The 23495-nt window shown below is 55.4% G+C and overlaps 3 protein-coding genes across 8 annotated transcripts; all 3 read right to left on the bottom strand.

Annotated features, from left to right (window-relative positions):
* Nucleotides 1-19: 19 nt before the first annotated feature.
* On the bottom strand, nucleotides 20-9102 carry MAFG (MAF bZIP transcription factor G). 5 transcript variants are annotated; one of them, XM_075044073.1, is made up of 4 exons: nucleotides 8988-9102; nucleotides 4498-4559; nucleotides 4013-4408; nucleotides 20-3428 (listed from the first exon to the last, which is right to left on the bottom strand). In XM_075044073.1, exons 2-4 carry the CDS (start codon nucleotides 4531-4533, stop codon nucleotides 3369-3371), a joined length of 492 nt encoding a protein of 163 aa, XP_074900174.1. In that variant the 5' UTR covers nucleotides 4534-4559; nucleotides 8988-9102; the 3' UTR covers nucleotides 20-3368. The 5 variants fall into 5 exon arrangements, with proteins under 5 accessions (XP_074900174.1, XP_074900176.1, XP_074900175.1 ...); XM_075044075.1 differs by lacking the exon at nucleotides 8988-9102 and adding an exon at nucleotides 8102-8339; XM_075044074.1 differs by lacking the exon at nucleotides 8988-9102 and adding an exon at nucleotides 4716-6632.
* A 1791-nt stretch (nucleotides 9103-10893) lies between these two features.
* Nucleotides 10894-16085, bottom strand: PYCR1 (pyrroline-5-carboxylate reductase 1). Of its 2 annotated transcripts, XM_075044064.1 has the most exons (7): nucleotides 15925-16085; nucleotides 15777-15847; nucleotides 15514-15693; nucleotides 14670-14891; nucleotides 14175-14267; nucleotides 13603-13766; nucleotides 10894-13506 (listed from the first exon to the last, which is right to left on the bottom strand). In XM_075044064.1, the coding sequence occupies exons 1-7, from the start codon at nucleotides 15989-15991 to the stop codon at nucleotides 13347-13349; spliced, it is 957 nt and encodes a 318-aa protein (XP_074900165.1). In that variant the 5' UTR covers nucleotides 15992-16085; the 3' UTR covers nucleotides 10894-13346. The 2 variants fall into 2 exon arrangements, with proteins under 2 accessions (XP_074900165.1, XP_074900166.1); XM_075044065.1 differs by lacking the exons at nucleotides 10894-13506; nucleotides 13603-13766 and adding an exon at nucleotides 13868-14035.
* Nucleotides 16086-17441: 1356 nt separating this feature from the next.
* Nucleotides 17442-21894, bottom strand: MYADML2 (myeloid associated differentiation marker like 2). The gene has a single exon (XM_075043826.1). The coding sequence runs from the start codon at nucleotides 21487-21489 to the stop codon at nucleotides 20581-20583; it is 909 nt and encodes a 302-aa protein (XP_074899927.1). The 5' UTR covers nucleotides 21490-21894; the 3' UTR covers nucleotides 17442-20580.
* Between the last annotated feature and the right edge of the window lie 1601 nt (nucleotides 21895-23495).

Here is a 23495-nt window from a genome sequence, read left to right as displayed (position 1 = left end):
AAGGAAGCGCCAGGCGGCGGCTGTTTGAAAGCGGTTTATTGTCACGTACAAAACAGCGGCGGCCGCGGCCGCGGACGGACACTATGTACAGCAATAAATAACGCCCGCCCGGCCCGCCGCCCCGGGCAATAACTTAGCAATAAATACCGCCGAACGCCCCGCCCCGCCCCCGGAGCCCCGGGCCGGGCCCCGCAGCGCGGCGGGCCCCCGCCGGAGCCCCCTCGGGCCAGGAAACCGCCCCGGCGGCGGCCGCCGGCAGCCCGGGCCTCCCCGCGGCGGGCGGGCCGAGGGCCGGGCGGGGGCGGGGGGGGGGTCCCTGCGGCCAGCCGCCCGCCCCGGCCCCGCTCTCCGCGGAGGGCGATGCCCGCCGAGGCCGAGCAGGGCGGGAGTTAACTTTACACAATTCACCACAAGATACACAAATCCCCGGGGGGCGGCGGCGCGGGGGGTCACCCCGGGGGCTCGCTTTGCGGGCGGGGGGTCAGCCCCCCCCCCCCCCCCCCCCCGACCACCGCGGTAACGGCACCGGGAAAAGGAGAAAGAAAACACGACACCCTTCACAGCAGGAAACCAAACGGACAAGCACCTCAGGAACAAGAACTGTCACACTCCAGAACGCTATATACGAGAGAGAGGTCAGCGTGACGGCTCGGGGCAGGGGTCGCCTGGCACGGGCAGAGGAAGCCGGCTGGCGGGGGACCGGGTCCCCCGGAGCAGGACGGGAGACTCCGTGGACACTGCAGAAATAACGTCACTCGGGGCCCAACGCTTCACTGAGAACAAAACCAAAACCAACGCGCTAGCATAGGGAAGCAGCGCTCAGGTGGGGGCCACGTCCCGGCCGACATCCAGCCCAGCACCCGCAGAGCTCGTTTACACACAAGGGCCCTTCAGCCATGGCTTTGCACCTGCTCCCCCCTACACGACGGACGGACTCGTCCTCATCGAACGCACTTGGCCACTCAGAGCAGGCTGGGGCCACCAGCTAGCAAGCGCAGCACAGGGGAGGAGAAAGGAGAGCGTTAACATCTGGCGGAGTCAGCGCTGCCGCCTGCTCTGTCCTCCCGACTCACGGTCTCACTCCAAAGCCACACAATCTCTTACTGGCAACAGCATGGCTGCCACCCGGCCGGCAGGGAAGGACGCGGACATTCCTTGCTGCAGAGTACGACAGAAGCAAGTTCACCATGGCTGTAGGATTGCCCGTCATCGTCTGCTCTGTTGACGGGGCTCTCCTCACATCACAGCCTCCAGCCCCTGGAGCTCAGTTCCTAACCAGCCCCATACACAAAACCTTGGCTGCTCACCCTGCTGAGGTCAGGCCTCTGGCTGGGTTCAGAATGGCACTCTAGCCAGGTTTGATCTCAGGCTGGCGCCAGGAGGGACAGGGTTGGGACTGACACCCCAGGCCAACCGGAGGTCTCTGTGTTTTGGAACACCTCACCTCTTCCAGGCACCACGACACCAGCTGGAAGACAAAGGTTAGCGAGCCCAGAGTTCTGTGCTAAGTGCTGCTCAGTGCATAACCCATCCGGTGAATGGCTGGGAAGCGGCATGTCGGGCACTTCAGCTCAGAGAAGACAAAGCCCAGGGCTGGGAGGTGGGGGAAGCCTGGACGCAATGTTCTAACCCGCTCCTTGTTCAGGAAGTTCACTGGGAAAAGCATCCCAAACAGCTTCTCCCTAAACTCCCAATCAATCAGAGAAAATCTGATCTCGCCCTCCAGCAGAAAGTCCCCACCAACTACCTGCTCCTCTTCTGTCACATTGCGGCTTTCATCAGGTTTACCTGCTTCTCAGCCCAGAGGACAGCAGTATCAGTTCAGCTACATGAGAAACACATCACCAAAAACCACCCAGTATGGCAAACCACACCTCCCTGCAAGACTGCAGTTTCACTTGTGCCATCCTGATCTGTCCCCTCTGCTCAGGAGAATTTCAGCAGCCAGGAGATCACATGGACTTCACCCCCACGTCCTGCTTCTCTAAAACAACTCAGTAATCGGCTCAAATCTTTGGGGAGGGGAGAGGGGGATCAAAGTGTTTGTGGAAATGCAGCCTGGCCACAAATAGCTTCTCAGCTGTGTCACACAGCTATAAGTCTAAGCACTCTTCCAACACCCACAGAGAGAAGCTCTACCAGGAAAGACAGTAACCGTGCCACAGCTTAATTTTCAGTAATATGCACACACTCAGGACTAGCGCTGGTCCGGCACTGCCCAGAAGGCAGGCAGACTTGCCCCTCTTGTCAGGTGAGCCACAAGAGCAACACAAGTTCTGACCACAGGATCCAATTCCAGAGTTAAATCCCGTCAGTCTCCTCCTAAACTTGGACAATTCTCCCTTGTGTTACTTCTCTACCACCATTGCTGGAGGAAGGAAAGCGCAATGTTTTCCCCATTCAGGTAACCGAGTTACTCAGTGTCAGCTGCTCAGCAAGGGGCCCAAGCCACCCGTGCCCCTGCAGCATGCCTCTGCAGAGAAGCGTTTTCTGGGCAGGCATCACTAGTTAGTCGCATCAGCCATTCATTTTTGCCTTCAAGAACAGCAGCGCCTTTGCCTGTGTGCCAGAATCCTTCTGGAGAATTCGGAGAGATTCCAACTCAATCTCTCGGTCGAGCTTAGGGAAAATGACGGCAGCATGAAACGACAACACATGGCAAAGGCAGCCACTGGCACCACCACACCACAGCGCCACGCAAGAGCTCAGAGAGCACAGAGAGCGCAACACAAGGGGACACAACGGAAGCCAGCAAGGTCAAGAATAAGTCACTTTTGGTACAATTGCAAAAAGATATCAAACAGGACTTGCCTCTTTTTTTGTCTTTTTCTAAGTTTTATAAATAAAGTCTGATAACTCTTTATAAAAACTAACCTCAGAGCCACAAACAGTTTGCGGGAGGTTCATGAGAAACTTTAAAATTATTTATTTATTAACTTTTAACTAGCAAAGTCTCCGAGAATATTTCGCCATTCATATGGTCAAATATTCTCGCCCTCTCAGATAAAAAAAGCTGACTATAAATACGCTCTCTCTTCTGTCTGATTTTAATTTTAAACTTAGATAATTTAATAACTCTTAAAACGATGTTTCTCTCTTTAAATAAAGGGCTATTTAACCACATAAACTGGTTGTGTAAACCATCACACTAGAGACACTTGATACCCTCAAAACACGGGAACAACTAGTGATTTTGGTCTTGTTCAGTGCAACACATTAGGCACAAAACCGGCCTGCAGTCAACACGGTACCTTCCCTCCTTCCCCTGGGGTGCTGGGCCCCCGCAAGGGCCCTGTCCCAGCTCCTTCCCCATCGCTGGGGCAGAGGCAGCAGGGCACGACAGCATCTTCCTTTCCACCACTGCTGGTTTACACGGCTAACGCAACGGACGTCTGAAGGAAACCCACTGTTAGGGCACAGAGGGACACCTAGAAAGGAATAAAAACCTATTACACAGAACACCCCAACTGCAACTACGGGTACCAAATGAGACAAAAGCAGCAGGTTCAGGTGCCTGGCAGTCAGGCACCGAGATGCACCACCTGGAAGAGTAATGAAATAAAGCCTTTGGAAGTGACTGAAAATTAGGGTTCCCGGCCCCCAGGAAGAAAGCCTCCCTCCGGACCTTCCCCGAGCCCTTCCATCACCCTGCCGTCGGCCACGCTGCACAGACTTTCTTTGGGTAGAAAACCAAGATCTCGCAGTCTGTCCCAAGGGCGCCCGAGGGCTACAGACCGCTGGGTGGGAGGCTCTGTCTGCACAGGACAAGGGACGCATCACCACTGCTCATACCAATCTGGACACAACAAAATAAAACTGGAGTGATCAGCAGGCCAGTCCTGGGCCAAGTAGAAGGAACCCGGACCCATGTGGGGAGGGTTTGTGCTTTGGGGATTCCAGGCTGGTTTTGTGCCTAATTGCCCTGCACAGACAAGCTCAGGCAACACTCGCTTCACTAAGACCGGGCGTCCGTTTTGGATTTCACTATTGTGATGACACTAGTAGTAGCAACCTTGCCAGGGACGAGAGGCCCCATACTGGAGGTGAGAGGCCCCCGCGCAGGGGTCACGGGGCTCCGGGCCACGGTTCTGGCGAAGTTCTGGAGAGCCTCGTATTTGGAGCGGAGAGCATCGAGTTCCATTTTCATGCTGGCGTTCTCGGAGGCCAGCTTCTCCACTTCCTGCTGCAGCTCTGCCTTCTGCTTCTCCAGTTCCTCCTTCTGGGTAACACGCTTGACTCTGCAGCTGGCCGCGTAGCCCCGGTTCTTCAGCGTGCGCCGACGCTGCTTCAGCTGGATGATCTCCTCCTTCGACAGGCCCCGTAGATGCTGGTTCAGCTCCCGCACAGACATGGTCACCAGCTCCTCATCTGTCAAGCTGGTCCCATTCTCGCCTGGCTCCCGCTTCACCTGGAAGAGAAGGCAGCACACACTTGTCAAACCTGGAGCGGATGCCTGCACCCACCTTCCGCACCCCCTTCCTCCATCTGCCGCTTTACCTTCAAGGCCTTGTTTCCTTTGTTGGGGGTCGTCATAACACGACAGCCTTGTCAATCAGGTTCTGGAAGGGAAGGAAAGTCAGGTTAGCCCCCCAGGACGCAGCAGAGCCTGCGACATTCCCGTTGCAGGGTCTAGCAGCAACGCCGCGGGCTGCTGCACATCCCACTGCCCCCTCCCCGGACGACACTCCACAAGCACCTGACTGAGCTGGACTCACAAGCAGCAGATTCTGTCCCTGGGCAGAAACTGCTGCCCTTCCACACCCCTACTCCCAGGGAGACTTTGTGGCAATGCTGGGTTTTTTTGCTTGGGGTGGTGGAAATTAAAAAACTAGGAGGAGTCAGAATACACGGAAGCCACATTTTTAAAAATAGCCTGGCAGGCAGCAGGCTGGGTCCAGAGCACGGCTGCTCCAGGCCAGTCATGCTGACTCAGCACACTGGCACTCGGCGCCTCTTGCTCCCAGCCTCATCCTTGTCACTCCCAAGCACAGCAAGGCAGCCAGTCGCTCTCACACAGCCCCTCCAACAGGTGCCCAAGCACAGCCCAGAAACTCCCCAGGACAAAAGCCCTGCCAGATTCTAGCTGCCCCCAAGGACCCGAAACAGTATGGTTCAAGAACACGCAACCCTGGGCAATGAACGCAGAGGAAGCCTTTGCCTTCACAACATGCCTCGCCGGGCATCCTGCGGGACGGGAGAACACCACTGCTATGCTCACGCCTCTCCAAACTTTTTCTGCTTCCCAGGAAAGCCAGCCCATCTGGGCTCAAGCCAAAGTTCTGCACCCAACCTTTCCCAGGTAACAGAAGGACAACCTGATGCTGCAGCACAAGGAAGCTTTTGGGCACACTGGAATCCCATCACAAATTTGGGCCTCAGCAGCCTTCACCTCTCCCCGTCACGCAAAGCTGACCCCAGCTGTAGGTCTTTTCTGTGAGAAAGTCCTTGTCGGTCCCTGGCAATGTCAGGGCCCAGAACCACCTTCTCCCTCCCTTATCGTCAGAGCCAAGGTATGCTCATAAGAAAACAAAGATTAAGGGTGGCCAAAACTGAAGGAGAACAGACTCCTAAGACAGGACGTCAGAACTGGTAAGAGCAATTCCCAGGCCTGTTGTTACAGTGATTTATACCCAAGCTCCTCTTTCTATACCTACATACCTCCTTCCCTCAGGCTTTAGTTCATAGTGCTGCTACGCTGCCCAATGAATTCATCCGCTCAGATACTGCTCAACAGACATAGCTGCACATCCAACTGCCAGGAACGGCACACCTCCTTGAGCGTTCCTGTGCAAGTGCAGTCTACGAACACCTCTTTACCTTTTGTCTCTTTGGTGCCAAACAGCCAACAACAATTTTGTTTGCTACTGCTTTGCTAAATGTAAGAGGCACTGATGTACAGTTATAGCCAAGAACCAGATGCACAAGTCAGCAAATACGAATTTATGCTCTTCTAGCAGCTGCGGCGCAGGCTCCCCGCAATGCATCTACCACCTATTAGAGGTGAACGGGGTCAGCATTCCCCAGGACACTGGCAGAGACATTCCCAAAGCCTCCAGCCTGCCAGGAGGCAGGCTATTTATACCCAGAGGACAATGCTCCTTGCAATGAGATGTCCGCTACAACCCGACAATGCTGGTGTAGAAAGGGTCACTTTGCTGTCCAAGGAAGGTAGCTGCAATGAAGCAGGCTAACACAGGGCAGACAGCACACAAGCGACTGCTTCATAAAATCCGTTCTTCACTCTCTGCCACACCATTGCATTCCTTTCCTCTGCTCCTACTTAGCAAACAACATGGCTGCTGGGAAAAGGGGAGAAGGGAATAGGGGGGAGACCAATAATGTCACCCCTGCAGCACCGCTCTGCGCTGTCCTCTGGTGAGCGTAAGGAGCCAAGGGCAGGTATGGTCAGTGGGACTACATAAATTTGTTTGCCTTGTGTCGCTAAAGAATTTCCAGCTGCCTGGCAAGCACTCAAGCTTCCTTCATTACAGCAGAGCTGAAATAAAACAAACAAGGCAACAAGCGTGCTGCATCAGGCAGGGTATTGGGAAGAGAGCTCCCTGGGGCAGACCAGGGAATCGACAGGGGTGCTCACACAGTCTGTACCCCACAAAGGCAGCAGCTCATTCCTGCCTTTGCACCATGACTTCTACTAACGCCAAGATGGGGGCAAGAGAGCTAGGAGCAGACAAGAGAAGAGGCTGGTCCCAGACCCTGACAAGAGCAATTTAATTTTTCGTGAACTTTTAAGAGTCAAGCAGCATTTTTACCCAGAGGAACCCAGCCTCCTCAGGCAGAAGCCTCCCACAGCCACCATCAAAGCTGTAACAGGACTGTCCCCAAAAGCACCTGCTGATCCCACCTCTCCTCGTCCCCCTTCCCAAGGGGATCAGAATGAGACACAGCAACACACAAGTCAGTCAGCAGAATGGGAAGAACAACCCCGAGACCAGTTGTTGGCTATTTTCTGGGTCCCCTTGGAAGGATCAGAGACAGGGCTATTTGGCAGCTCGCAGAGAGGACACCCAGAGAACTGGCACCAAGACAGAGACCAAACTTGGCCTAACTCTCCAGACTGCTGATTGCTCAGCTTTTGATAGCTTCCTGAAGAAAGATCACACTGAAAAGTGCCAAACGCGATGACTGCAATGAAGAAAATGCAGCCTCAACACATTTCCCCAGAGCTCAAAAGGCCTGAACTCAGCACAAGCGCAGCCAATTCTCTCCTCAGCTCAAAGGCAGCACAAGGGAGCTGACAGCACCGCGCATGATTCAACGCGGGCCCCATTCTCCACATTCCTGATCGCAGAACCGTGCCACGAGCCCCGTGTAAACACGGTGACGTCACCCGCTCCAGCACAGGCTGGCCCGGAGACGGCGCTGGGAGGGAAGGAGGGAGGGAAGGAGGCCCATCGGTAGGGACAGGGAGGCAGAGGAAGGGGCTGTGCTCCACAATGGGTTCCACAGCACCAGGCAGGCCGAGGAGCGTGGTTCACTGGCAGCGGTCGGGCACGCCGCACAAGAGCTCTCTCTCCCAGTGTGGATTTCATACTCTGTTTATTTGCTTTCTTGCGAATTAGCTCACAGAGCCCCCTCAGGAACCCAAAGAAATCGGATGACTTCCCCAATTGCATATGAAGTCAGGACAGTGCCTCTCCTGTGCCCACCCAACCCCCCCAACCCCCCCCCCCCCCCCCGCCTTCCCATTGGGAGTCCCTGGTGAGCTCACTTCCAACCCAGGGCACTTTGACAGCAATTGTTCCCTCAAGGAATCTGCCCACCCAGATGGTTTTAACTCTGCTTACGCAGATAAAGGAAAGAGCTGGCTTTTGGAGACCCCTTCCAGCCTCCCGGTAGCACCTTCCTTGAACCATGCAGCTCAAGCATCACACACCCTGGGCAGTCAGAGCCGTCCCCAGCTCTGGATGGCCAGACCCCCCCGTGCACACACACAGACACTCCGCATCGGTCAGGCGTTGCAGCCTGCTCCCCAGTCCCACCGGAGAGGTGTGCTTCCCACTGCAGAGGGAACCCGCTCAGCTCCGAGGACAGTGCAGCGCTGAGCACTGAGCAGACCTCCAGCCCCGCTCCTTGCACCCACCAGGCACCGGGGGCTCCGGCAGGAAGGGGGGCAGAGTTCGCAGGCCCCTACGGAACGGGGGCCTGAACCTCGCAGCCGCGTCGCCTGGGCCGCTGGCTCTCTCCCAGCCGGTACCGGCCACGCCGAGCGAGCAGCGGGGCGGGGGCATCGGGGAAGTGCGGCTGTCCCGCCTGCGACCAAGCCTCTGCGCCAGGAACGAGCGAGAGCCCTTCGGGGCTCCTCGCCTTCCCCGGACCTCCGCCTCCCCCGGTCAGGAGGGAGATCACCCGGCAAGAAGAAAGCCCGCGCCGAGGAGGCCGGTCGCTGAGGTCCCCCCCCCGCCCGGGGGCCGCCCGTCCGGCGGGGCCCTCGCACCCGCCGGCGGCACCGCCTCCGCTCCTCGCGGGAGCGGGGACCCGCTGCGGGCCGGGCCGCGGCGGCGCCGGGCTCCGGCGGGGGGGAGGGCCCGGCCCGGGGGCAGCCGATCGGTCCGCAGGACGACCCCGGCCGGCGGGAGGGGCGGGACGCGCCCGTGGTGCCCGCCGGTGGCCCCGGGAGGCGGCGGCGGGGACAGGCCCCAGGCCGGCGGCCCCGCGCACCTGTTGCTCGGCCTCGGGGCGGGGGACCGGGCGGGGCGGGGGACAGGGGCGGGCGGCGCGACGGGCGGCGCCGGGGAGGGGGCCGCGGCCCCGGAACCCCGCCGTGAGTCAGCGGCGGCAGCCCCGCGCGGCACCCGCCGACCCGCGGCAGCCCCGGCCGCCATCCCGGGCCCGCCCCGCCCCGGCCCGCCCCCGGGGACCGGCCCGCCGCGCCCGCCGCCCCGCCCCGCCCGGTGCCAGGGCCGCGCCCGCCGCCCGGGCCGCGCCCGCCGCCGCCCGCCGCCGCAGCCGGCGCTGGCGGCGCTCACCTCCTCACGGAGCCGCCGGGGCCGGGCCGGGCGGGGAGGCCGCGCTGGGAGGGACCGGGACGCCGCGAGCCGCCGCCGCCGCCGCCGCTCACGGACGTGTCACGTGATGTTTGGGTCACGTGGCTCCATTCATGAAGCGCCCGGCGCAACCGCCCCGGGCCTTAAGGGGGACGCGCGTTTCTGTCGGAGGCGGCGCCTTAAAGGGGAGGCGGCGGCGGCCCGCACCGACCGACCGACCGACCGACCGCAGGCGCGGGGCTCCGCCCGGCGTGCAAGGCCCGCCCCGGAGCCGCGGGGGATCCCTGGCCCCGGCCGGTGTCGCCTCCTCCCGCCGGCGCGGGGCAGTTCCCGGCCCGGGGCGAGCCCTGCCGCCGCCGCCGCGCCCGTTGCCCCGGTGGATCGGCAGCGAGGGGTCTTCCGGCACCTCCGGCCTCGGAACCGACGGCCGGGGCAGCGGGGGGGGTGTGGCCGCCTCCCCCGGGCTCCCACGCGTGTTAGCGGTGCACAGCGAGGAACAGCCGCGCAGCAGGAGCAGGGGGTGCCGCTCCCCCCGGGGGTGCCCCCCTGTTCCACGCCCTTCGTTGTAACTTGGCCCCAGCGCAGAGGAGAGCCCGGCTGCCTGCCCCGGCGTGGCCAGCAGCACCGGCGTCCTCTCCCCCGGGGGGCCCCACGCTCCCTTTAGGCTGCTCCTCTTTGCTGCATCCACAGTTTCTTAGAGCTGCTGAAACTGCACGGAGGAGCAGCAAGGTCTCCACCGAAAATGCTGACGTAAAGAGGAAGGCTTCGCAGCAGCTCTCCTAGGCACTGGAGACGGTGCCGAAGCAAGCCCTGGCTGAAAAGTGTCAAGACTGGGGCTGGCTCTTCTGCTGTGAAATGCTGCTCTCCCATATCGTGCCTGGCTTGCTCCACGTGTTTCCACCTCTTCTGCTCTAACTGTGGGTCTGTAACACGGGAATACCGGTGCCTACTGCATTTACTGCTGTGCTACAAGCAAAGCAGGGCTGACGAGATGAGTACAGCAGATAAGGATGAGGGTACAAGTGGAAGGTGCTGCAATGAAATTGGGCATACAGGAGTTAAGGCAACATCATGGAGAAAGCACACTCCTAAGGAGGTAGTCTGGGCCCTGGGCATTCGGCAGCAGCACTGCTGTTCTCTGCTATGCACGCAGGAACCTGAACGCGAGTCCTGTAGGGCTCTTCTGTAGCCCTTGACAGGCTGGGTTTTCCATGTGCTGTGGTGGCCAGCTCAGTTACAGGCCTACAAGCATCTAGGAAGTTCATCTATAGCTCTGCCTCTCTGGGGGTACACTGGGGCAGTCAGTAAGTCTCCCTGCAGAGGGGCTCACGCTCAGCCATCCTACCTTTTATTCTGCATCACACTTTTATCAGCCAAGTTGCAACACTTTCTGCAACACTCCCTTTCATTTTGCATCAGCCAGCACTTAAGCCATCTGACTTCCAGCTTGGCCTGTCTGCGCAGGGTATTCACAGCCTGAGCAGGGAAACGGAGGAACATGCGGCACCCACTCGCCTCCCATGGAATCTTGTATGCAGTGGCAGAACCGCTAGAAAGCCTAAAGGTTTGGGATACTCTGAGAAGGATTAACACTCCAAGTCCCTCATGTCAGATTTCAGCCAGGCAGCTTTCCTCCTCCCATTCTCTTTAAATATCTGAAAACTGGTAGCACAGGGCGCTAGGATAACTTTTATGTTGTTGCTCAGGAACCATGGGTGACAAGGAGAAAGAGGCCGATACGCTTCCCAGTCCCATGCCCAGACAAACCAGTCTCGAAGACAGGTTTGCAGCACACCTGAAGCACACTCACTGTGAGCAGCAAGGACCCAACGGCCACTGCCAGGGGGAAGAGATATACTTGGTCCAAACAGCGGGCAGGAGCCAGAGCTCTCTGTCAGAGAAGCAGTTTATTATGTAAAGAGGGAAGAGGAGTAGCCATCTGTCATGCCTGTAGGGTCATGCCCTGCTACCAGCCAAAAGCCTAACACTAAAAACACTTTAACATTACTAGCACCTTTGGCAGGCTCTGCAACAATACGGAAATGCTCTTCCTGCATCACCTGCATGTCCAAGATTCCTCAGGAGACAATAAGCCCATGTGAAATATTCATCTTTTACCAGCACTCCCCCAGTATACCCCAAGGCAGAATACAGTATGACAATTATCCGCCCAAATCCATTCCATCCCCTCCAGCCTGTTGCTCCCACTGAAGCCCCATAAAAATGGTAGGGGCAGCTTGCATTCTTTGTGCAGTTTTCTGACTTGGGATAGGACTCAGGCTCTGGGAGAAAAGTAAAGAGGCAAGGAAGCCATGCAGGGACATTGGCTATAAAGAAATTGCAGAAAGCAGTAGATGCAGTCTTCTCTTTGCTGCTGCTCTGAGGCTGGCTCCCAAGACTGTGCCTGAAGTACAGGTTAACCGTCCTTCTAGATGATGGGCTATAATCCACCTTCTCTCTGATCAGAGCATTGGTCCCTTCTGCCCTTTTGAGTCTACAACCCTCACTCATCCCTTTCCCCAGTGGGCCCAGGAAAGAGAGGTGCTGCTTTGCCCTCAGTGCCTGCTCACGCCTGCCCTGGCACTCGGGGCTGTGCCAGGCGGCAGGAGGGGTTGAGCAGGGCCACCCTCTGCTTGCTGCTACAACCCTGGCCAGATTCCTTCCCTCACAAATACTGGAGTTTCAGGGGCAGAAGGGACCACTGCTCCTGGACCCATACTTTGCTGCTGTTTCTTGCTCATAAATTTGAGTCAGACTTGGGTAATTCTCCAGACCAGAAAAGCAAGGGTCTTCCACCTCTGCAAAAACATAGTCATCTGGATGCGTTTCACCAAGCAAGTACTTGTTGTTGGACAGGCATCAGGCATTCTCAAGTCCTCCCTGAACCTCTTTTGTATCAAGCAAGGACTGACTTTCCTCCTAGGTGTCATGCAGGACAAACTAGGTGAGATGGGACAAGATCTGAGCTGCAAACCAGAGTAGATGACTTCAGTGTTTCCCTTTAGTCTTGTATTCTAAAGAACTAGGAATGCAACTGCATGAAGCAGCCCTGAACTTTTTCTAGGTGTTCTCCCCTTCTAGCCATTAGCAGTGCAACACTTTCAGAGAAACAGGAAGAAAAAAGAAACAGTCTAGAAAACACCAGAGAGACAGAACTGTGCCAACACAAGGTGACACTGAGGGCTGCTGCGCTGGATTTCACCAGCCCAGGGGCTCTGCTGGGAGAAGTGCTGTCTGGAAGGGACAACCAGTCCAGCACAACACAGCTGGATTGTACAAACCAAAGCAGAGCAGCCACTGTCAACAGGCATCAACACTGAAACACCAAGAAAGAGATACAGCCTGATGCAAGGAAAGGTGCTGAGGAAGAGCCCTGCTGCCATGCAGTAGCTCAGCAGCTGGGTACAAAACCCTGCTTGAGTCTAAGGGAATGGTACGGAAGGCAGCTTTCTCTGGATGAGGTTGTCCTTGACTTCAGCTCTGCTCCCGTCTGCCCCAAAGCAAGGAGAGCATCGGGGAGCACAGTGATGCTGAAACATATCCATGGGCGCGTGGGAGCAGATTCTGCCCATGAAGAGCATGAAGAAGTGTCAGAGACAGAGGGGAAAGGGAGCACTCACTACCCCTCCACCAGCGCAACCACCCAACCAATGCTAGCAACAAAGGAGGGACAGTGAGAACAGTTCATGGTTCCCCAAACCAGAGAGAGCAGAGAGAAGGGGTGGCCAGCAAAGAGAGAAACGGAGTGTGGTCCAGAGGTTCACACCATCTGTCTCTGAAAGCCAGGGCAGATGGGGCAGAGGCACTTTGGTCCCTTCTGAGAGGTGCTTTAGGCCCCAGCCTCTAATGTAGTGCGCAGCACTGCATTTGTGTGGCAGCACCTGCTCTACCTAGTAAAGACAATGACAAGACACAAGCTCTGACAGCAGATACAAAGTGGGGCAAGAGGTGTCTGGGCCTGGTTCAAACCTTTGAAACCAAAAGGCGTTCTGAAACCTCTTAAAAAAATCCTATTAGAAACCATTTCTGCATGGGACACCACAAACACTGTCTGAGTCCTAGAAGCATCCAAGGCTTCTGGACAGACAATGCCCTTGATGAATGTCCAATGATGGCATCACACTTGCCCAACAGAGAACAGCAATGCCACGGACAGTTTGCACCAACCCCACTACAGGTTATAAGACCCTCTTCTACAGTGTTGCAGTGGCCCACAGCTGCTGCAAGCCAAGAGCCAGGTATGGGGGACACCAACATTCAGAGCGAGCATTCTTCCTTGGACAAAAAAGCAAGGGCGTGGAGGAGACTGATCTTCAGCACAGCCAGACTACAGCAGCCTGGTCAGTTGTTCTTGCTGCTGGGGCTCTTACTGGTGAACAGACTGACTTTGCTGGCAGATGCCACAGACAGAGAAGGAGACTCCAGCTTCACCTTATCCAACAAAGTCTTCTTTATGGCTGCTGGGGAGATCTTCTCTTGGTCTGCCAAATGCTGCAGCTCCCTGCAATGGGGTGGTGGGAGAGAAAGACATGGCAAAAGAGACAGGGAGTGTGGGGGGTAAGTTTTGCTGGCTTTTTAGGACTTTGTAGCTGCCCACCTTGTCCGGATGCAGGAAGCCTCCACAGCATTGATTAGGAGTGAGCGAAAGCCGCCGCTCTCCAGGAAGTGTAGGGCATGGATGGTGGCTCCCCCGGGCGAGCAGACATTGTCCTTCAGCTGCCCAGGATGCTGCTCAGATTCTAACAGCATTTTGGCAGCACCCTGTAGCGAGGAAGAGAAAACAGCTGCCAGAGCTCTGACTGAGGAACCAACTGTCAAATACTCCTGTTCTCCACTGCGCAGAGCAGCACCAAACACTCACAGTGGGCAAAACTGGGTTCCTGCCCGAAAGCCATTAGCAGGCTGCCAAAACACTTTTCAGAGCTGAAAAAGCCTGCAGAGGAGTCATGGTGCCCCAGGCCCCAGCTCCCACACCACCATCAGCGCCAGCAGATTGCTGCGGACACTTCCTATGTCCCATCACCGGGAACCTGTGTGCAGTCAAACCAAATACGTTTTTTTAAAGTAGATTCAGTAAAAGGACTGAGATTATTTCAAACCGTGATGTGCAGAATAGTCTGCATAGAGCAGGCACAGACTCAAACGTGTTCTGGAGGAGGAAATACTGACCAGCAAAGCCTGTGCTCCAAGTCGAACAGCCAGCCTGCGGGGAAGTCCCATTTTCACTCCCCCATCCGCCAGAGCATCCAGAGCAGTGAACGCCTGAGACCAGACAGAGGAAGAAGGTGACTGAACGTCTCTACTCCAAAACTGATGCCTCCCCCTTTACTATGCCGGGCTTCCCTCCCACTAGTTCCAAAGCAGGAGTGGGGGGAACGGGAGAAATTCAGCTGCTGGGTCATACTAATTACAGGCCCACGTTTTGCAACATGAACACACGGACACTGCCTGATGGCTATGGACTTCAGACTCATCCGACTGGTAATGGACTTTTGTTGTTGACCCAAACTGGTTATAAACTGGATACCTGGATTACATGTCCCATTGCAAATGTGAGTAATGAGAAAAACAAGAATTGACAAACTGAAGCTGCACAGGCTTTCACTGCACACGAAGCCTACTGCTCTCCCCAAGACTGTCACAAGTTGAGGAAGTAGCACGTACATATGCAGGGCCACTGCCACTGAGCCCTGTTACAGCATCTATCAGGTCCTCTTCCACCTCGGTGCAGAAGCCTACACTGGCCATCAGTTGTTCCACAAGCTTCCCATCCTCCACATCCGCATGAGTCCCAGTGGCATAGACTGTAGCACCTTCCCGGACAATCACAGGGGTGTTGGTCATGCACCTGATCACTTTTGGTGTGGGGCAGAAGGTAGAGAGTTTCTTAGGGCAGAAAATTATTGGAGACAGAAAGAAAGAGAGAAAGAAAGAAAGAAGAGACACAAATGAGCTTTAGTGCATATTTGGCATACCAAACAGGCTGTCTAGGAAGGGACTCCCTGGGGGCAAGAACAACACAAGCAGAGGGAAAAGAGAAACTCCTGTACTCCAAACTCCCTGCTCTGAGCCAAAGCGGGCAAAACTTAAATGTGAAGTCTTTCATAGTACCAGCACATGGGAAGCTGGGCAGAGCTGCTGTGGGGAACAACACCCCAAATGCCTCATTCCCACATCAGCTCGCGAGTCTCCAAAACAGCTCGTGCAGACACTTAGCGTAAAGTCTGCAGAAATTCAGGGGAGATGACCCACCTCTGTTGAGAGAAAAAAGACCTGACAGCACCTCGTGTAATAAAAGAGCTGGCATAAAGTCTCTTACAGCTCAGCAGTGATTTAGCCCTGGGCAGCACAAGTGTTGCCCGTCCCCCGTGTCAACTCCGGGGGGCTGGAGGAGCGGGACCCCCTCAAGGCCAGCTCTGGCACGGTCTTGCCCTGCGGCAGACGCCTCCTGGTACCGGCCGTCCGCTACGGCCCCAGCGGACCCCCATCCCCCGCCGCCCCTCCTCACCTTCTCGATGGAGCTGATGGTGACGCCGGCCGCGCAGGAGACCACGATGTGGCGGGCCTCGATGTCGGGGCCCACTTCCTCCAGGATGAAGGGGATGATGGGGGGCTTCACGGCCAGGAAGAGGACATCGCTGCTCTTCACCGTGTCCTTATTGCTCACCGTGAAGTTCACGCCCATTTTCTGCAGCGGTCGGGGAGAAACCGGGGCCGCCGTCAGCCCGGGGCGGCCCGCCGCGGGGAGCGCCGCCGCCCGCCCTCACTCACCCGCAGCCCGCTCACGGTGGGCAGGTCGGTGTCCGGGGAGCTCGCCGTGATCTTGTGCGCGGCCAGGACCCCTGCGAACGGCACCGCGAGTCAGCCCCGGCGGCTCGGCGCCGCCATCCCCGCGCCGCCCCCCCGACCCCGCGCCCACCTGCCGCCGTGAAGCCCCTGGCCAGGGCGAAGGCGAGCTGCCCGGCCCCGATGAACCCCACGCTCATGGCGCGGCGCAGCGGGGAGCAGCCGGTCCTGCACGGCCCCGCCAGAGCCCACCGGCGGCCGCGCCGCCGTCCACGTGGCCGTGCGCCGCGTCGGGAGGCGGGGCGGCGGGGCGGGGCTTCGGCGCGCGGCAAATCGGCGGGCGGCAGGGTGGTGCCGCACAGGCCCTCCGCCACTCAGGGACGAGGGGCAGTGCCGCCGGCGCCGCCCCTCGTCCCTGAGTGGCGGAGGGCCGGCGCGGCACCACCCTCGCCAGCTATTGGGGCAACCGGCACACGGTGTTGCATCATTCGCCGCCTACGGCGGCCGCGTGGGGTCAGCCACCGCGCCGCCCCGCCAGGGGGCGCTGCGCTCCCGCCGCAGCGGCGGGGCCGGCGGCGCGCGCCCTTCTGGAAGCTTCGGGCGCCGCCGCGTGTCCTGCGGGGCCGCCCGCCGCCGCGCTGAGGGGTCCGGGCCGCCGAGCGGGAGGGGCCCGCCGGACCGCGGCCGCCCTCGGTCAGCGCCTCCGCCACCGGCTCTCCCCACCGGCCTGGTGCAGGCCGTGCCCGCAGGCCCAGGTGGCAGCGGGTTGGGCGGGCTCCGGCCCTTGCCAGCCGCTGTCCCGGGCGCGTCCCTGTACCCCGCGGGGCCAGGTCTTAGTCGGGCACGGGAGGCGGCTCGCCATCCCCGCGTGTCCCTGCCTCTGCTCCGCGCTTTGTGGCGTCCCTTCTGCCCTTCTTCCCAGCTCCTCTTCCTCCTCGTCCGGCTGCTGCGGGGGGTGCGCACCAGCGAGTGGGTTCTGTCTCCTCAGGGAAGGGACCCCGAAGCCTTTCGCTTTTTCTGCCCCTGCAGGTCCTCGTCTGGCTGGCGAAGGGCTCGGGCAGCCGTTGACCCCGGAACAGCGGCTGCCTCGCCGACCTGGCATTGCCAGCACACGGCCGGCCTGAGCCAGGGGATTCCCTGCACCTCGCCCAGGACGGCAGCTGACCCGGCAGCCGGACGAGGGATGGCGGCACAGCTGCCAGGCACCCGCGGCGAGAGTGGTGGCTGCCGTGCGGGAAAGCGTGGGCATTCTCCAGCAGAAGGCGTGTTGGGCCCCAGCCGTGGCAGGAGCATGAACGCATGCTTTGTCAGGATGGCCTGTGGTGTGGCTTCACTCGAGGGTCCATAGTAATGGACTGTGGAGAGACCGAGATGTTTTGAAGTACGTCGCCATAAAAGCCAGGCACCAGCCAGTGCTGTTTTTTCCTAAATGTAATCTTACCACACTTGCTTGCTTTTTTTTCTCTCCTTCGGCTTTTTTCCTACTCCTTCATTGACAGAACTAAATCTCAGTCTATCTCCTGCGGATTAATGTTCCTAAACATCATCTTTTGGGGCTACAGAATCCCAGTCTCCAGAAAGAGAAGGGAATAAGAAGGAGCCAAACTAAAAACCAAACCATTAAAGATTCAGATTCATATATATATATATATATTTATATGCATATATTTCAGGTTGGAATCCTTTAGGAGCTGTCTCTATTGGCTGCAAGCACAAATCCATAATTCTAAATGACTGCATGTACGTTCTGACGTTAGTTTACCAAAAAAGTTGAGAATGATTGGTGTCTTAGGAAGCCTGTTTTATGGCAAGTTACTTGATCATGATTTATTAATTAAGGGGAAAGACGAGCTCTGGAAATAAAGGGTTTTTTAATTAACTGAATCATGACAGGGTAGGTTGTTAAAATCATATTAAGCAGATATCAGATGTTCTCTGTCCTAGATTGGGTAATCTCATAGTTTCCAATGGTTAGTGAGTGTTTAACCACTGAAGCATGAGGTTTTGATTTTTTTTTTTTCTCCTAAAAGAGCGGATTGTTGTCCACACAATCTTTTTTTGCCATTTTGACCATGCTAACATTTTTTGCTCAGTCTTTGGCTGGCAGATGAGAAAGCTAAATCTGAACACACTGTTCTTGGCAATGAATTGTCTTTCCACTCCTCCAGTCAGTGGTATCATGATTTCCATGTTAAATTCTATTTCCTCCTCATTGTGAAGGCGCTAGATTTTACCCCCATTGTCTCCCAGTTACCTATTTCTCTTGGGCCTTTATGTCCCTGGCACTGTGTAAGTTGCATCAACTTATGCAATTAGCAGATTTTATCATATACCTGCTAGTTGCTCCTACCTGGTGCAAAATCTTCACAGCAAAAAGGAAGTAAATGCCCATCTGAAGAAAGTGTTAACCAGCTGAGGAGCTTTCCAGCAGACTTCACTACCCGAAAGACTTGCAGTGCCATCTCTGGGGACAAGCAGCCCCTGCCTGCGGGGCACCTGCTGCTGACATCCCACTCCCTGGCCTCCACCAGCCCCCTCAGAGCCACGCCAGGGTCTGCAGGAAGGTGCTTTTGCACAGCAATATTCCTGGGTTTTACAGGTTTTAGTTTTATAACAGAAGCCATGATGGTTCACAGTCACCTATTTGATTTTTAGTGCTCTGTAATAACAAAAAATAAGTAATTTTCAAGTGTGACAGCTTAATTTGTCCAGGTCGATGGGTTTATAAAGAATGCATCATAAATGCTTAAGGTTCCTTTTGTGTGCAGTGGCTCTCTGTACACTGCCTCCTCCAATACAAACGGATTTCTTTTTCCAAGTTAGCATTTCTTATTTGTACAAGCCCTTAAGTTGAGTGGCAAGAAATAAAGTGCTCTAATATCCTGTTTTGTATCTATAGTAGATAGTCTTGGGTCTATGCCCTAGAACAAGCTGGCCAGCCTCTTGTTGGCCCATTATCTTCCAGACTTCCTGCCCTTAATGGGGACTTGTGGAAGAGGAAAACCCCTTGGAAGGCTGTTCAGTACATTCCCTTTATGCCAGATACTGATTCTTGACCTGTTTCACAGGCTAGTAATTCTCACTGCTAAAGGCAGGTTCTGACTTGGTAGCAGAATTATCCAACACAATCTGTACCAACAATTTTTTCCTTTGCTTTTCAAACCCCATACAAAACACTGATGAAAAGTAAGTTTCCTTCCTTTTTCCTTAGTGACTCTGCTACAAAGAATGTCAGTCAGAGGTCTCAGCTGTCTTGGGTATATACTTTTTCGGGTCTGCGTTCAGGCTTCATACATCAAAATAAATTGAGCTGCGCTTTCTGGCAGAAAGCAGAAGGGCTATGTCTGGTGAAATAAAAGCTGTGTGGAGACGAAGATGAAACTATACAGATCTCTGGAGATGTAGTATGTAAGTCTGCCATTCAGCTTTATTTTAATTTGGTTAAAAAATAAATCTTGCTCTTGACAGTCAGCTACTTTAGATTTTAATCAAACCTATCTAGTCTGCATGCTTTCTGCACAAGTACTCAGACTGCTTTGGTTTCTCACTGGATCAGAAATGAAGGACATTTCTTCCTATTAAGCTTGAAATCTGAGCTATGCAGTGTGGGACTTCAAAGTGGGTGTTATTTCAGGGGTGGGTCAGAGAAATGCAGCTCATTGGTGACACAAAGAGCTCGGGAATCCTAGTGCCTGATCTGGTCTGAGGCAGTGCTCCCAATTTGTTACCGTTGTATGCAAGTTTTGGCATGTCCCATCCGTGTCCCCCCCCACCAGGTTTGGTCTTTTATGCAGCACCGTGAAATCAATTCATCTCTGCATCCCCTTCCTCCCTCCCCCCAGAATTTATCTTTAAGCTTCCAGAAAAAAAATTCTTGACATGAGTGTAAAACAGTGGCATATGAACTGAGACTAAGCATGTGCCAAGGTACCTTCTGGTCCTGGTCGAGCGAGGATGTCAGGTTACACATGGTTATTCTGCAGTTCGGCTCTGTTCTGCACCCTGTTTCTTGGCAGTAGAGCCCTGATTTTGCAAATTTTAATTTCTATAATGACTTAGTTTTTGCTAAATAGGAATGTCCCATGCTTCCCCCCCCCCCCCCAAGTTGCATGCTTGAGGATACTCTTTTTCTGTGCTACACAGCGAAGGAGAGGAGAGGAAAGGAGAGGAAGGGAAAGGACTGGTAGTTTTCAAAATACTATTACAGCTATGATGTTGTTCTCAGAAACATCCTAACTGGAATTTCCCACACTTGCATTTCATGTCTCACCACACAGCCCAAACTAACCCAAACTCTGAGGGATTGTTTTTCATCTCCAGAACTGGTGTTCCTTGATGTAGCTTTTAACTTTCCCACTTCCTGGGTAGTCACTTGATTAAGGTTAGGCATTGGTAACAGTTTCAAAATCCTTGGTGTCTTTCCTAATATTTGGCTCAGTAATCCAGTAGCCTGCAGACCCGCTGTTGCAGCAGCGAGCGTTTCTGCCGCCTGGAGATGAAAGGCCGTTTTCCGAACTTCTGAGCTGCATCGTTTCTTCACTCTGGCACCAGGTGGCTGAAGCAGATGTTGAATAATGGAGGAGGTGGGCTTTTCCCAGCGTCAGCTGCAGCCCACCCACTGCAGGTCGTTAATTTGCTGGTCCAGTCAGTCTTGACCCTGAAGTTTGGTTGATGGTTCTTGTGCACCTGCCTGATCAGCACCTCCCTTCCCCGCATCCCGTCTCCTGCCGCATCCCCGACTGCTGTTGCTTACGCCGCTGGGACGGCTTCGCAGCGGCAGCCCCGCATTTCAGAGGTGCGAGACAAAGCGGATGCGCTGGGAGTACGCCAGATCCACGACGTAGAGCAGCAGGTTCACGTAGGTGAAGATGGCGATGACCAGCTGGCTGTCCCAGGGGCACTTGCCCTTGGCGCAGAGGCCGGGGCGCCGCGGGGAGCCGTACTTGCTGTCGAAGCAGAACACTGGCCAGATGACCGCTGCACTCATGTACAGCAGCACAGCCCCAAAAGTGTAGATGACCACAGAGCGCTCAAAGGGGAACCACAGCAAGGCAGTCTTACCTGTGACGCTGAAGGCCACTACCACCACTGTCACCACAAAGCAAAAGCTGTAGACAGCCACACACCACTGCGTCGCCACGTATTTGCTATACTGGCTGTCGTTCACCAGCGCCCCAAAGATGATGCAGGCCACGAAGGCCTGTACGATCTTCAGGAGCCCAGAGACGGTGGCCATGTAGCTGGTGACTTGTCCCGGCTTTGCCCTGGTTAGGAACACCTCGGTGGCATACACGACAAACAGGAGGCCTGCGAAGATGCTGGCTGCGATGCGAAAGTCTCTCACCTCACAGCCGATGGGGTAACAGCCGAGCTGGACAAAGTAGAGCGGGTAGATCACTGCGGCCGTGACGGACATGAGCGTGGCGAGCATGGCAAAAGCAGCTGTGAAGTTTCCCCAGGAAATGGTCAGGCAGCTGTGCAGATGCGTGAATTCGCAGGTGATGATGAAGACAGTGATGGCAAAACAGAAGGTCCAGACAAACATGCAGAAAGTGCCGTAGGCCGCGCTGAATCCCCCCTGGTGGGCTACCAGGCTGAACGTGGTGCATCCAAACGTCATCTGCAGCAAACGAGCTATTCCCACAGGGGATGTCACAGCAGCCGTGTTCAGATACGGTCCTCCCGTGCTTTCCATCATCTTTCCAGTCCAGCAAACAATGCACTTAAAGCCCCCCCCAAATGTCCTTTCAGGGTTCTGCTCCTTTGTCCTGAGTCACACCTGGTACTGGATCGGTAGAGCAGCAGCTCGAATCCCTGACTTGTCTCTACCAGTATCGGTAGGTGCTGCGTGTGACGCTGAGTGTGCGTTTCTGGCAGCCTCTCATCAGCGCAGACTTGCTGGCTGCAGGGAGGTTACTAGCTGGCTCTGCCCACTGGCTGCAATCTCAGGGTGCTGCGATCAGTTCGCTCCGCTTTCTCAGGTCTGAAACCTGCCCCGTGTTCTGTCCTTTCACCGTCTCCTTCCCCACATGATGGCAGAAAGGATCACTTTCTCCCTGGAGGTTGACATTTATTCCTTTTTAGCTCTGCAGCTGTAGCTCTCTGCTGCGCAGTTTGCAGGAACCTAGGAGTATAAATAGGGGCTATATTAATAGTTCTGGAATGAGTCCTGCCCCCTCCTCAACTGCCATGAGCGGGTGTTATTTAACACTGAAACTGCAAGCTCTGTCAGAGGCTCTTGATTATCCTTCTGCTATTCCTCTAGAAACATTCGGGTCACTGGAACGCTCTTGTTCTCCCAGCAGCCGCCCCACACCGTGGGGGCTGTCTGTGGAAGGGGGCTGCGATCCAGCCACGCTGCAGAAAAAGGAGCCAAGTCCTGCAGACCAGCCCCAAGGCCCCCTGAGCGGGGACAGAAGTCCGAAGGCATCACTAGACCTATAAAAGGATTTAGGCCAGAGGCTATGATAAAAGCTGACTCACTTAGCTCCATTTGATCTGGAGCAGTAATATATGTACCTGCTGTGAAAGGCCCTGCTGTGCTTTGAGCATTAGTGAGAGCATGCGGCTGTGAGGATTTCGAGCACCTGTCCTCACTATCTCCTTAAACTCTTCCCTGTCTGTTTTACTTATATGGGAACCAGTTATTCTTGTATGTCTGAATGCCAAAACCAAATACAATTGTAAAAAAATAAATAATTTGCTTTGATATTCTTAACTCTGTTTTGGAACACAGATTTCAATATATAGTGTCAAACCCTCCCTCCTGTTGGATCAAAGCTTTCCCAGGTAGCCATTTTTGGTATACATTTCCCCAGACTTGGTCTCTACCCAAAAGTTTCTTAATTATAACTCTAAAAGCCCCAAAGAAAATTTCTGAGGTAGTTTCAGAATAGGAAAAATTAAAACCACAACATAGTAGAAAAATTCCTCATCTGCCTCATGGCACCATTGCTGACTCCTTACCTGCAGACCAGCTCTCACTGTGCTGGTCCCAGTGTGGAAGCAGGATCATCCCAGGAGCTCTGCACAGGTGCCGGGAGTCAGTGTGACTGAGGGCTAGCCCAGCCCAGAGCCTTAAAATGTTCTGAATGGCTCAAGGCAGTCATCAGCTCTGCTCATAAAGCCTGTAACTTCCTAACTGGGGATTATAATCGACCCTTATGCTTGGTAACAATAATAATTGCTTAATATAATTGTTTCATATTTGTATGTTAACGTAATGATGTGACACCCACCAATGAATCGCCACATGCAGTGCTAGATACTATAAAGAAGAGCTAACAAAAGAAAGTGTCTGCTCCAATTTATGATCTTAGCATGCAATTCTGGGGCAGCCTGGGTTTGGTTTGTCCAGGTGAAGGATGCTGCTCCCCTTTCTCCCATGACCCTTCCTTGTGCTGTGCCTGGGGACTCAGACGGGCTGGTTTGGGGACCTCAGACAGCTGAAAGCTCCCAGACCCCCTGGAAGAATACCCTTTCTCAGCAGTTTGCTGCTTGCAAGGTCTGCTGGCACCAACGCTGCTGGCAGGCAGGACCACCACCTGGGATGTGTGACTGCAGCCGCTCACACTGCTGGGAAGCGCGCCCTTATGCGTGTATCTGCTTGGATAAAATGGGCTTTGGAGGTGATGCAGCATGTCCAGTTTCTGGCTGCTTGTTCCCACCCCTCCACCATCCTCCCTTGCTCTTATGCATCTTGCC

The sequence above is a fragment of the Buteo buteo genome, chromosome 13 (genome assembly GCF_964188355.1).
Source record: "Buteo buteo chromosome 13, bButBut1.hap1.1, whole genome shotgun sequence".
Lineage (NCBI taxonomy): Eukaryota > Metazoa > Chordata > Aves > Accipitriformes > Accipitridae > Buteo > Buteo buteo.
This window is presented reverse-complemented; position numbering and strand designations above follow the sequence as displayed.